At 35.9% G+C, this 15,406-nt stretch overlaps 1 protein-coding gene across 5 annotated transcripts in view; it reads right to left on the bottom strand.

Moving 5' to 3' along the window:
- ATP13A4 (ATPase 13A4) overlaps positions 1–15,406 on the bottom strand; it is a 173,468-nt gene that overhangs the window by 26,385 nt on the left and 131,677 nt on the right. For all 5 annotated transcript variants that reach the window (XM_050779097.1, XM_050779096.1, XM_050779099.1 and 2 more), the window contains 2 exons: positions 13,284–13,380; positions 11,441–11,513 (listed from right to left, as the gene is read on the bottom strand). In XM_050779097.1, coding sequence (XP_050635054.1) covers positions 11,441–11,513; positions 13,284–13,380 — 170 coding nt within the window. The remainder of the gene's footprint in view (positions 1–11,440; positions 11,514–13,283; positions 13,381–15,406) is intronic.

Genomic DNA, 15,406 nt, shown 5'->3' with positions numbered 1-15,406 from the left:
ATCAGTATGTCAAAGAAATATCTGCACTCCTGTGTTTATTGCAGCCCTATTCATAATAGCCAAAACATGGAATTGCCCTAAAGGTATATCAATAAGTGAATGACTAAAGAAAATGTGATATAGACAATGGAATACTATACAGCCTTAAAAAAGAAGGAAATGTTGTCGATTGCAACAACAAGAATGAAACTTGAGGACATTGTGCCAAGTGAAAGAAGCCAGACACAGAAGGACAAATTCCACATGACCTCACTTATTTGTAGAATCAAAAAAAGTTGATTTCATAGAAGCAGAGAGTAGAATAGTGGTTTCTTAAGGTTGGAAAGAATAGAGATAGAGAGGAGAAGGGGATGGAGAGAAGGTTGTCAGTATGTACAGTTATAGTTCAATAGAAGGAATAAGTTCTATTGTTCTATTGCATGGTAGGATGATTATCATTAACAATAGCATACTTTATATTTCAAAATTGTTAAAAAAGAGAATTCTGAATGTTCTCATTACAAAAAATGATAAATGTGTAAAGTGATAAATATGCTAGTCATCATGATTTTATTACTACACAACATACACACGTATTGAAATATCACACTATACCTCATAAATATGTACAAATATGTGTCAATTAAAAATAAGTTGTAACTTTTAAAAAGAAAAAGGAAATAAAGTCATCCAATTGGAAGAAAGGAGTAAAACCATCTCTATGCACTGATGACAAGAGCCTACATACTGAAAATCTTAAGAAACTCACAAGAAAGCTGATAAAATTGGTAATTGAATACAGCAATGTTTCAGGGCACAAGATCAACACAAAAACAATCATTGTGTTTCTATACACCAGCAGTGAACAATTCAAAGATAAACTTCAGAAAACAATTCTATTTCCAAAAAATGAAACACCTAGAGATAAATTTGACCAAGAAAGAGAAAGACTTTTACACTGAAAACTACAAAACTTTGCTGAAAGAAGTCAAAAATGATGTAAATAAATGGAAAAACCCATTAAAATCTCATGTTAATGGACTGGAAGACTTAATATTATTAAGATGTCTGTACTATCCAAAGTGATCCACATATTTGATGCAATCTCTGTCAAAAATTAAAGTTATTTTTAGAGAAATGGATAAGCCAGTCCTCAAATTTATATGAAATTATATATAATTTCCCTAATCGTTTATAAAAATCTTGAAAAGATTTTATAATAAAATTATAAATAATTTTATTATATATAATTTCCCTAAATTGTTTATAAAAATCTTGAAAAGAAGAATAGCATTGAAGGACTCACACTTCCCAAATTCAAACTCACTAACACAACAGTAACCAAACCAGTTTGGTGCTAACGTGAGAAAATACATGTAGACCAAGGGAATAGAATTGAGGGTCCAGCAATAAGCCCATATATCTATGGCCAATTGATTTCAAAATGCATATTGACACCATTTACTGAAGGAAAGAATAGTCTCTTCGACAAGCTGGGACAACCAGATTTCCACATACAAAGTAAGGAAGGTGGACCCCTACTTCATACCACATGTAAAAATTAACACAAAAAATGGATCAATGACCTAAATGTAAGAGTTAACAATGTAATATACTTAGAAGAAACTTAGGGATACATATTTAAACCTTGGATTTGGCAATGGATTCTTAGATATAACACCAAATGCATGAACAAACAGACAAACAAACAAATAAATAGGACTTCATTAAAATTAAAAACTTGGACATTATTTAAAAAGTGAAAAGACAACATATAGGAGAAAATATTTGTGATTTTATGTCTCATGAGGGTTTAATACCCACAATATATGAAGAACTGCTAGAACTCAAAACGCAGAAGACAAAAATTCAATTAGGAAACGGTCAAAGGACGTGAATAAACATTTCTCCAAAGAAGACATGTAAATGACTGATGAGCACATGCCTATATGTTCAATATTATTAGTCATTAGAGAAATGCAAGTCAAAATCATGATAAGATATCACTCCAAACCTATTAGGATGGTTAAAATAATCTTTGACCATTAAATAACAAGAGCTGATGAGGCTGTGAAGCAATTAGACCCCTTATATGTTGCTAGTGAGAATGTAAAATGATGCAGTCATTAGGAAAATAGTTTGGTGGTTCCTTGAAAAGTTAAATATATGATTAACATATGACCCAGATTCCACTTCATACCCAAAAGAATTGAAAACAGGGACTCAAAAAGATATTTTATGCAAATGTTCATTGCAGTATTATTCACAATAGCCAACAAGTGGGAGCACCCAAGTCCATCAACAAATAAATGGACAGAGAAAATGTGGTATACACATATAATAGAATATTATTCAGCTATAAAAATGAATTAAGTTCTGATGCATGTTACAAAATGGATTATGCTAAATTAAAGAAACCAGATACAATGGTACAAACTGCCTGACTTCATTTATATGAAATATATTGAATAGGCAAATTCATAGAGACAAAAAATAGATTAGAGTTAACCATGGGTCAGAGGGAGAAAAGATGGGGAGTTATTGCTTAATGGATAGAGTATCTGTTTGAGGTGATTAAAAACTTTTGAAAATATATAGTGGTGATGATTGCAAACATTGTGAATGTAATTCATGTCCCTAAATTATACACATAAAAAATAAAAATGACAAATTTTATGTTATATAATTTTACCACAAGAAAAAAATTAAGATATTTATTGATATTTTAAAAGCGGTTCTATGGGTAAATGAAAAATAAGATGCACTATATAGAAGACATAATTTTAATTTATTAATTTATATAGAAAAAAGACTGGACAGAAATACATTAAAATGCTTTAATTGGTTAGCTCTGGATATTAAGATAAAAATAGGTTTTTCTCTGTTATATCTTACAATGTTTTCCATCTTTCACAGTGAATATATGTTAATAACATACACTTAATATATGTTAAACAGAAAAGAATCAAGTTGTTTAACAAAAAAATAGAGAAAATCCTGAGGGCACTTGTTATGGAGAAGAGAACAATCACAGAAGAAATAAGAGCTGTTTCCAAATTCTTTCAAATAGAATTTTCTGTTTGAAAGAAATTTCAAACAGAAGGACTGTTGTGGAGAAAAAATCAAACTCTTCTGTGACACCTCAAATGGCAAAACTGGGATGGATGAAAGTTACACATTTAGAGATAAATTTGACTTCCTGTGAAGGGGAAGTCTGCTAAGAAAGTTAACAAAGGCTGTATGAGGTTGTTCTTTCAATAGATTTAACAAATATTTAACAAGCTCCTTTAATATGTCAGAAGTATTGGGATTATAGCATGGATCAATACAGACTAAATGTTGATCTCATGAAACACACATTCTGCATGGGGAGAAGCAGGCAAAAAGCTGACGAAAACAAAGATAAATATCGTAACTTCAGATTGAGGAAAGTATTGTGAAAACATAAAGCAGAGTTGTGTGATAGAGAACTGGTTTGTTCACTATTAAAGTGATCTCTCTGAAGAAGTGACATTTGAGCTCAAATATGAATAATGAAAAAAAAATCAAAGACATATAAAGATCCAAGGGGAGAGTATTTTAAGCAAAAGGAATAGCCAATGCAAAGGCAGTGAGTTGACCAAAGCTTGGCAATGTATCAGAGACAGTAAGACCAGTGCAGCAGGCACATCAGTGAGTGGCAACGTGGTTAGAGGTGAAGTTGATGAAGTAGTCAGGAGCCCAATCATGTAAGGACTTGAATTGAGTCAAAATGGGAAGCCATTGGAGCATTTTAAGCGAGAGAATAAATAATAAAATTTGTATTTAAAAACAACACTCTTACTATTGTGTAAATGGGAGTGAGGATAGGGCCGCAATAGTGGAAGCAAGATGAGCTATAAAGTTGTTACACTAATGCACAAAAGAGCTGGCATTGCTTAGTGACTACTGATGGTGGCTACATTGAAAATGGAGGTGGGGAATCAGAGTACATTTTGGAGGCAGCGCTAATAGAAATTTCGAATGTATGGGATGTGATGGGTGAAGAAAAGAGAAAAATAAAGGATGACTCTAGTTCTTTGACTTGAACAACTAGGTAGATAGTGTGATTCCAGTAGAATGTAAGCTCCATGAGGAAAGAAATCTTGTTTTGTTTCACTGATGTATTGTTCCAAGTTCCTAGATCAGTAAGTAGCACAAACTAGGGGCTCACTGAGTACATAATGATTATACTGAATATCAGATCTGGGGGAATTAAGAGTTCTGTTTGAGAATGTGAAGTTTAAGTCCTATTAAATGTCCAAGTTAGATGCAGAGTAGCTACATTTCCAGAACTTTGGATGGACATCAAGGCTGGAGATATAAATTTGGGATTCATCAGCAGGTAGATAATATTAAAGTCATGGGGCTGGCTGAGATTACTTATGGAGATGGTATAGGCTGAAAAGACAGAGGATCCAAGAACAAGACTTGAAAGATTATAAAAGAGAACAAGTAAAGGAGCAGGGATCAGCGAAAGAGATAGGGAAGCTGTATTCATTAAGGTGGTAGGTAATCCAGGAATGTGTGTAGAAAGAAAGTCAAAAGAAACCTCTGGAGGAAAGAGAGTGCTGCTGAGAAATAACAAACAGAGAAGGGACCCCTGTTGCTGATAGCAAGCAAGTCATTGGTGGACCCTATAGAGCAGTGTCAGGGAGGTGCAGTTGAACTATAGAGAGGGGTTGCTCCACTTCCCAAGTTCTTTTCAGGATTTAAACAAGTTTTTAAAATAAATTGGCATGATAGCTGTTAAGATTATGATGACAAGATATAAAGATTATGATAAGAAGATATAAAGACCATGAGGCAAGTAGAAGAGGCAATTAAAGACTTGCATCTTTGTAATGCATCATTAATGTACACAGTCAAACAATGGTGGCTGTAGCTGGTTCATATTGGCTCATGACGGCAAATTGCTGCTAAATTTCAAGGCAGTTATGCAAAACACCCATTATTAAAAATAAATTTTATAAATGTGCAATTAATAATATATGGTATAAACACAAAGATAGTGAATACTCAAAACTGATAACTCTGTCATTATTTTGCTACATTTTAGTATTATCAATATCATTGAGGTTAATAACGAAGACTAAACTTAAAAATGTGTCAAATCTCAGAAAGTTAAAAAGGATATCCAGGAATTGAACTCAGCTCTGCATCAAGTGGACGTAATAGACATCTACAGAACTCTCCACCCCAAATCAACAGAATATACATTCTTCTCAGCACCACATCACACTTATTCCAAAACTGACCACATAGTTGGAAGTAAAGCACTCCTCAGCAAATGTAAAAGAACAGAAATCATAACAAACTGTCTTTCAGACCACAGTGAAATCAAATTAGAACTCAGGATTAAGAAACTCACTCAAAACCGCTCAACTACATGGAAACTGAACAACCTGCTCCTGAATGACTACTGGGTACATAAAGAAATGAAGGCAGAAATAAAGATGTTCTTTGAAACCAATGAGAACTAAGACACAACATACCAGAATCTCTGGGACACATTTAAAGCAGTGTGTGAGGGAAATTTATAGCACTAAATGCCCACAAGAGAAAGCAAGAAAGATCTAAAATTGACACCCTAACATCACAATTAAAACAACTAGAGAAGCAAGGGCAAACACATTCAAAAGCTAGCAGAAGGCAAGAAATAACTAAGATCAGAGCAGAACTGAAGGAGACAGAGACATAAAAAACCCTTCAAAAAATCAATGAATCCAGGAGCTTGTTTTTTGAAAAGATCAACAAAATTGATAGACCGCTAGCAAGACTAATAAAGAAGAAAAGAGAGAAGTATCAAATAGATGCAATAAAAAATGATAAAGGGGATATCACCACTGACCCCACAGAAATACAAACTATCATCAGAGAATACTATAAACACCTCTACGCAAATAAACTAGAAAATCTAGAAGAAATGGATAAATTCCTGGACACATACACCCTCCCAAGACTAAACCAGGAAGAAGTTGAATCCCTGAACAGACATAACAGGCTCTGAAATTGAGGCAATAATTAATAGCCTACCAACCAAAAAAAGTCCAGGACCAGACGGATTCACAGACGAATTCTACCAGAGGTACAAGGAGAAGCTGGTACCATTCCTTCTGAAACTATTCCAATCAATAGAAAAAGAGGGAATCCTCCCTAACTCATTTTATGAGGCCAGCATCAGCCTGATACCAAAGCCTGGCAGAGACACAACAAAACAAGAGAATTTTACACCAATATCCCTGATGAACATCGATGCAAAAATCCTCAATATAATACTGGCAAACCAAATCCAGCAGCACATCAAAAAGCTTATCCACCATGATCAAGTAGGCTTCGTCCCTGGGATGCAAGGCTGGTTCAAGATATGCAAATCAATAAACGTAATCCATCACATAAACAGAACCAACGAGAAAAACCACATGATTATCTCAATAGATGCAGAAAGGGCCTTTGACAAAATTCAACAGCCCTTCATGCTAAAAACTCTCAATAAACTAGATACTGATGGAACGTATCTCAAAATAATAAAAACTATTTATGACAAACCCACAGCCAATATCATACTGAATGGGCAAAAACTGGAAGCATTTCCTTTGAAACCTGGCAAAAGACAGGGATACCCTCTCTCTCCACTCCTATTCAACATAGTGTTGGAAGTTCTGGCCAGGGCAATCAGGCAGGAGAAAGACATAAAGGGTATACGACAGGGAAAGAGGAAGTCAAATTGTTTCTGTTTGCAGATGACATGATTGTATATTTAGAAAACAACATCGTCTCAGCCCAAAATCTCCTTGAGCTGATAAGCAACTTCAGCAAAGTCTCAGGATACAAAATCAATGTGCAAAATCACAAGCACTCTTATACACGAATAACAGACAAACAGAGAACCAAATCATGACTGAACTCCCATTCACAATTGCTTCAAAGAGAATAAAATACGTAGGAATCCAACTTACCAGGGATGTGAAGGACCTCTTCAAGGAGAACTATAAACCACTGCTCAACAAAATAAAAGAGGACACAAACAAATGGAAAAACATTTCATGCTCATGGATAGGAAAAATCAATATTGTGAAAATGGCCATACTGCCCAAAGTAATTTATAGATTCAATGCCATCCCCATCAAGCTACCAATGACTTTCTTCACAGAATTGGAAAAAATTACTTTAAAGTTCATATGGAACCAAAAAGGAGCCCGCATTACCAAGACAATCCTAAGCCAAAAGAGCAAAGGTGGAGGCATCACGCTACCTGACTTCAAACTATACTACAAGGCTACAGTAACCAAAACAGCATGGTACTGGTACCAAAACAAGAGATATAGACCAATGGAACAGAACAGAGCCCTCAGAAATAATACCACATATCTACAACCATCTGATCTTTGATAAACCTGACAAAAACAAGAAAAGGAGAAAGGATTCCCTATTTAATAAGTGATGCTGGGAAAACTGGCTAGCCATATGTAGAAAGCTGAAACTGGATCCCTTCCTTACACCTTATACAAAAATTAACTCAAGATGGATTAAAGACTTAAATGTTAGATCTAAAACTATAAAAACCCTAGAAGAAAACCTAGGTAATACCATTCAGGACATAGGCATGGGCAAGGACTTCATATCTAAAACACCAAAAGCAATGACAATAAAAGCCAAAATTGACAAATGAGATCTAATTAAACTAAAGAGCTTCTGCACAGCAAAATAAACTACCATCAGAGTGAACAGGCAACCTACAGAATGGGAGAAAATATTTGCAATCTACTCATCTGACAAAGGGCTAATATCCAGAATCCATAAATAACTCAAACAAATTTACAAGGAAAAAAAAAACCATCAAAAAGTGGGCAAAGGATATGAACAGACACTTCTCAAAAGCAGACATTTATGCAGCCAACAGACACATGGAAAACTGCTCATCATCACTAGCCATCAGAGAAATGCAAATCAAAACGACAATGAGATAGCATCTCACACCAATTAGAATGGCGATCATTAAAAAGTCAGGAAACAACAGGTGCCAGAGAGGATGTGGAGAAATAGGAACACTTTTACACTGTTGGTGGGACTGTAAACTAGTTCAACCATTGTGGAAGACAGTGTGGCGATTCCTCAAGGACCTAGAACTAGTAATACCATTTGACTCAGTCATCCTATTAATGGGTATATACCCAAAGGATTATAAACCATGCTTCGTGCCTGTTGTGGGGTGGAGGGAGGGGTTTATACCCAAAGGATTATAAATCATGCTTCAGGCCTGTCGTGGGGTGGAGGGAGGGGGAGGGATAGCATTAGGAGACATACCTAATGTAAATGACGAGTTAATGGGTATAGCACACCAACATGGCACATGTATACATATGTAATACACCTGCACGCTGTGCACATGTACCCTAGAACTTAAAGTATAATACAAAAAAAAAGTGTCTGTAGCCATTACATTGTGAATATTTTTTAAACTGAGGAAATATTCTTCCAGCATTCAAGAACTAATATGATTCAACAGGTAAGTTTCCCACATCACTGATGAATGGTTGAAGTTTTGACATAAGTCTTTGTTCTTTTGTTTTTGTCTTACTAGTCCAGCTAAAGGAAAATCTCAACCAACATTCATGTTGGAACTAATTCAGTCATCAGTTGTAACTATAGATTGATTATTGACACAAGTGTTTGGCGAAACTCAGTGAAAGCATTTTGTGACAATCAATTGGCTAAATGAAATTTGCAATAAAGAGTATTGTATATTTGGCTGAGCACAGTGGCTCACACCTGTAATCTCAGCACTTTGGCAAGTGGATCACTTGAGGTTGGGAGTTCGAGACCAGCCTGCCCAAAAAGGTGAAACCCCGTCTCCATCAAAAATACAAAAAGTAGCCAGGCGTGGTGGCATGCACCTGTAATTCCACGTACTTGGGAGGCTGAGGCATGAGAATCACTTGAACCTGGGAACCAGATATTGCAGTGGGCCAAGATCATGCCACTGCACTCCAGCCTTGGTGACGGAGTGAGACTCTGTCTCAAAAAAAAAAAAAAAAGTATTGTATATTTTATTATTGTTTGCAAATTGCTCACTACGCATTTCTTTTCAGTAAAGTTACTTGTTTCCGTGTGTGTGTGTGTGTGTGTGTGTATGTATGTTTTCTATATATAAATATGTTTCCAAATATATAGGGGTGTTTGTGCATATATATTTATATATATAATATATATTTTTATATATTGTATATATTTACATATACACACATATATATGTTTCCCATTTATATATATATTTCCATTATATATATAGAAACAAGTAAATATATATTATATGTATATTCAAACTTTTTTGGAGAGCAACTTGTTAAACATTTGCAAGTGTACCACTGCCTCCCACTGAACAACTGCATAAGGCCAAAATTCAAATTCATGCCCCTGGATGTTAGAATCTGGCTAATGGAAATGGAATGGTAATAGAATTAGGGATGAGAATGAAGAAAGTGGGTATACACAACTGTTCGGGAAGTTTAAGAATACAGGAGGCAGTCGCTAGCAGTAGATTCAAGGTTGGGAGTTCGAGACCAGCCTGTCCAACATAGCGAAACCCCGTCTCTACCAAAAATACAAAAATTAGCCAGGCGTGGTGGTGTGCACCTGTAATTCCATGTACTCGGGAGGCTGAGACATAAGAATCACTGGAACCTGGGAGCCAGATGTTGCAGTGGGCTGAGATCAAAGAAGAATTTATAAAAGAAAGAAGATAAGAGAATGTATTATATGCTATCATTGGGAATGATCTAGTAAACAAGAGAAAGGTTGATAATAATGGAGAAATACATTATTAAAGGAATAAAATCCTTGAGAAGGTTGGAGGAAATAGGAGTAAAAGCATCAATGGAACTACTACAAACCTATTAGAATAGGCAAAATCCAGAGCACTAACAAAACTAAATGCTGGTGAGTATGTGAAGCAACAAGGACTCGAAATCACTGGTAGTGGAAATGCAAACTAGTATAGCTGTTTGGAAAGACAGTTTAGCGGTTTCTTACAAAACAAAACTTATTCTTACTACATAATCCTTTACCCAGTGGAAACAAAAACTTATTTACACTCAAAAATCTGCACATGGATGTTTATAGCAGCTTTATTTACAGTTGCCCAAACTAGGAAGCAACCAAGATATCCTTCAGTAGGCATATAAATAAATAAACTGTGGTACATCCAGACAATGGAGTATTATTTAGCACTAAAAAGGAATGAACTATCAAACTATGAGAAGACATAGTGGAACCTTAAATGCATGTTACTAAGTGAAGAAAAGCCCATCTGAAAAGCCTATATATGATTCCAACTACATAACATTCTAGAAAAGCCAAAACTACTGAGACAGTAAAAGATCACAGTGGTTGCTAAGAGCTTTGGGGAAGATGGGAAGATGACTAGGCAGAGCAAAGAGGATTTTTAGGGCAGTGAAAATACTCTGTGTGATAATATAATGATGGATATATGTCATTGTACATATGTTCAAACCCATAAAATGTGCAAGACCAGGAATGAACTGTAATGTAAGCTATGGACTTTGGATAATAATGATGTTATTATTAATTGTTTCTCACGAAATACTTTCATTGAGTTTTGCCAAACTCTTGTGTCCGTAATCAACCTATGATTGCAATTGATGATTAAATTAGTTCCAACATGAATGTTGGTTGGGATTTTCCTTTAGCTGAGCTAATAAGACCAAAGCAAAACAACAAAGACATGTCAAAAACTTCAATCATTCATCAATGGAAGTTCATCAGTTACAGCAAATATACCACTTTGTGGGGAATGTTGATAGTAGCAGAGGCTATGCATGTGTCGGGGAAGGAAGTACGTGGGAAATCTCTGTACCTTCCTCTCATTTTTGTTGTGAATCTAAGTCAGCCCTAAAAAAGAATAAAGTCATAAATAAAAACATTTTCCATTGCAGGGAAATTAGGGAGACAATCTGTATATTCATTAGAAGGTGGAGGGTAAGAGAGATACAATGGCAAGATTACCTTTAAGCTTCATTCTAAATCCTGAGGGGCTAAGATTTAGATATGAGAAATATAAAAGCCATTTGGCTTCTATAAATTGGGCACATTTTAACTATAACTATATCTAAAAGCATTCTGAAGTTAGTGTTCCTGATTTTCAAGCTGCTTTTTTCATTTTAAGTGTTTAGTGACCATTTATAGAAGTTCCAAATTTTGCAGAAAACAGCAAAATAACGAGCAAGCTTTTCTTTTGCTAATACTTTCTTGCAATACTCAAAAATGAGGATTCTATTTCCTCTCTGTGTATATATTTGGGAATAAGTTACACGTCACTGCTGCTGGTGCAGCTGCTGTTCCTCACGGTAGACAAAGTTTTCCAAGGCAGAGGGAGGCCAGCTGAGGGTAGCACCTCTGGTAAGAAAGCTTTAAAATGTCTTACTTGTTACACCAATAAGAGTTGTAATGGCCAGATCCTGGAACAGAAACTGGTAATTTGAAAGGCTGTTTGTCTCCTGAAAATGAAAAGAAAGCAGATCAAAAAAGTTGTGACCTTCGGGATGAAATTAGATGCTGATTACATTTATTTTCTCACTGCGACATAGGGTTCTTCAAGTAAATTACTGTGGAGATGCTGTGGTCAGGGCCTGGTTGAGTTGGTGAGTGATGGTGTTGGTGGAAGTAATCAAAGCCAAACCTGTGAAACCCTCTCTATCTAGGAGGCCTATCATCATGTACTTTCAGGGTGAGATTGTTTGTGCATCCGTATTACTTTGTTGAGGAGGACGTCTTCCCCTACCAGATTCATCTCTGCTCTCTTTTCTACTTGTTAACAGAAAAAACAGGATTTCATCTCACACAATAAAAGAATACATCCCCAAGTGACAAATGTGTGGTAACCTTACATAAATTTTACTGATGGAAAACAAGAATAAGTAAACCCACTATTTGCATTCTTGAATGTTTTTAGACAAAATGTTAGAAAATCCTAGCAAAGCATCTTAATACTCTTGAGGAAAAAGTGTTCAGGTCTTACTGATTTTAAGAAACTCACTTTCTTGCTCCCCACCCCTTAGTGGAAAGGAGATAATGTTCAATGTTGAATTCTACCTTTCAGAATAATTTGGGAATTCTAAAATAGAGCCCAATTTCTATAAATAGCCTATCCTTCTCTAGCCCGTTTATCAGTGAGTAGGAAAAGGTATATATATCTTTTCCTACTCACTGATATATATATTTCAGATATATATATCTGAAAGCAATAGGACTAAAACCTTTAACCCAGGAAAAAGAAGGCAGTATATAAAGATGAATCTGGATATCTGCCACACAGATATCCAGATGAAATTTCTTTTATTGGTGTTGGTTAATAGGATAATCTCACATGTTGAGTTCACAGATGATGGGCATGTTTTTTTCTCCTCTTATACCTTGTTAAATAACAAAAGTGATCACAAGACCTATGTATTTTTTGTGGTATGACATGCCAGTTTTCACATCCCTATATTCAGGGAACCAGTGGCATGCTGGCTTATACTAACACTTAAAAGTCAATTGCTAAATTTTCAGAGATGTTGTGAGCTGGTTGTTAAATAAAGCCGATATAAAAACTTAAATTATACAAGCGTACCATTAAATAAATTATACTAAAGCCAAAGTTAATAAATACTCAAAGCTCAGCACTTTCTAAATATTTTTCTACATTTTACTGTATTCTGTGCCCTTGAGGTTATTTACAACTTTTGTATCTATATGGGGCAAGTAGAATCATATGCTACTGTACATCTTTCCCCACTTCATGTTCAGTGACAATGGACAGACAGCTTGAAACTGGTTTTGGTAGGAGTATTGACACCACTGAAATGGGCATAAATTAATAATCAGGTCTTTTTTTCATGCTAAATGAAGTATTTAGCAGCACCCTGATGCAGAGAACCATTTCTTTATTGAGTGGTAGACTAGGGTAGAGCCACATTGGAATTAAGAAGATAAAGACCTTGTCCAATCAGGTAAAAGTAGCAGCAAGAGAAAAAGCAATATATTCAGTTGTGATCCTCAGCTATTACTAGATAAAAGGTTTCTATATCAGAGAATTGACATCAGCAACCTTTCCTGTGCAAATCTATTTCTGATTTACTTAAAAAATTCTTAAGGATATTTTTGGAGGGGCTATTGTTGCGCAGATATCCTATTTGTACTCTTTCTTTGAGACGCATTGTAAATTGAGAGTGCATTGCTACTCGTTTTAGTTCACACTAACCAAGAGGCTAAGTCCCAAGTCATACCCAGTAGAGCAGCAGAACACCAACATACTGAATCATGCTGTACAGAGCCATGTACTTAAACATGCAAAAGGAGGTAACGAGAGCTGCACGTCCTTCCCTGGGTAAGAAAACAGATGATAAAGACGTGAAAGTAATGAAAAGACATAAGGTCAGTCATTCTGTGCTGTTCAGCAAAGCTCAGGAGAAAAAAAATCCAAAGTCATTATACAACTGTTTGTCTGAAAATGGACATCCCTGAGCTCGTGGATGCAGGCTGTCAGTAAACTAAACAACCCAATTTTCAAGAAGGCCAATTCCAGGCCAAGGTCCAAGGTCCTTGAACTGGTGATGGAGTCCAGATTTACAGTTGCTCTTGTCCTTTCAGCAGGCAATGTTTTAACTCCTAAACTCAGTGGAGCTAGTGCCAGATCTTCTACCTACTCACTAATGTGATGCAGAAGATCATTTCCCTTGTCTCAGTTTCTTCATCTGTGAACTAATGGATTTAAATAAAATTGCAGATTCAGGGGTTATTTTCATACAGGAGCTTCAGGAGCTTGGCAAACATTTGATTCAAATTTCATTTTGGCAGTCCCAACTTTTTCTAAAATGGGACCGAAACAATATACACACTCAAATTAGTCATATATCAAATTGAAATGGGCTGGAAAGGATGAGCATTTTCATCTCTGTTATCGTTGATTGATTGAGTAAATAGTACACATTTAAAGCATGAAATAGATGACATATGAAATGTCACTTTTAACTTCTATTTCATTCGGGGAAGAATAGAGTTTAAGTTACACTTTTTAAATTTAAATTATACTTTTTTTTTTTTCCAACAGGGTCTTGCTCAGTCACCCAGGCTGGAGTGTAGTGGCATGATCTCAGCTCACTGCAACCTCTGCCTCCAAGGTTCAAGTGATTCTCCTGCCTCAGCCTCCTGAGTAGCTGGGACCACAGGCATGCGCCACCAGGTCTAACTAAATTTTTTTGTATGTTTAGTAGAGACTGGATTTCACCATGTTGGCCAGGTTGGTCTCGAACTCCTGACCTCAAGTGATGCACCCACCTCGGCCTCCCAAAGTGCTGGGATTACAGGCATCAGCCACCACACCCAGCCTAGATCCTACTTCTTTAAGTTTAAACTCATGCCCATTATGGTGTCCTGGGGTGTTAAAACCTGATCCTCAAACCAGGTTTTTTTCTGTATCAGAGTTTTGCCATGACATTTCCTCTGCCCAGAGGCAGTTTCTCCTTATCGCTTAGAGAGGTTCTCTAAGGTTCTCTGCCCAGAGGCAGTTTCTCCTTATCGCTTAGAGAGGTTCTCTAAGCAATAAAGAGAGGTTCTCCTAAGGGAGGTTTTCCCGTACCACCCCATCTGAAGCAGCTGCTTCCACCTATACAGCCATCTTATTCCCTTTACCCTTTTTATTTCCTGGACAGCACCTATCAAAATCAGTAAGTATCATCTTTATCTCCCTTAGTTTCTGGCACTAAATGCCTACTCACTAAATATTTGTCAAATGCATGAATAAATAAAAAATTGGGAGGACCTAGCCAAATTATTATTTTCATGTGGTGGAAATAGTATATCTGTAGATAAAATACACTTGAATAAAATTAATTCTAAAATAATGTCTAACCTCATATGGTTGTATGAGCTTGGGCACATCAGTTAAATTTTCTGAACTTCAATTTTTTTATTTGTTAAAAAAAAAAATAGCCATTCCTGCATCTCCAGGCTGTTTTGAAGTGTGAGGTGGTAGGCATTACAGCATTTTAAAACTAGAAACACATGTCAGTTACAATAATCAAGAGCAGCCACCATGCTCACTATCTCTAGCATTCAAATATAATGGCGCAGAAGTACATTTTTGGCAGGGTGGCAGGGAGAGCATCAAAGCAAATTTTAGTGAGAGCAGCAAAAGCCAATAAAGATTTTCAAAACATTATTTTTCAAATAAAGATTGAAAGGAGACAGCTACATTTGAAAAATGAGGATGATTGACACTTTCAAAGCCATAACAAGTTCCAGATTCCAATCTTCTAAAATTAACCTAATCAGTGAATTCGCTGGAAATGCCACTGCTCTCCCAATGTTACTTTTAACTTCTGGAAAACCCATTTGGAAGTAGGATGCT

The sequence above is a fragment of the Macaca thibetana genome, chromosome 2 (genome assembly GCF_024542745.1).
Source record: "Macaca thibetana thibetana isolate TM-01 chromosome 2, ASM2454274v1, whole genome shotgun sequence".
In the NCBI taxonomy this organism is placed as follows: Eukaryota; Metazoa; Chordata; class Mammalia; order Primates; family Cercopithecidae; genus Macaca; species Macaca thibetana.
Note: the sequence above shows the minus strand (reverse complement) of the source record. Positions and strands in the feature narration are given on the sequence as shown.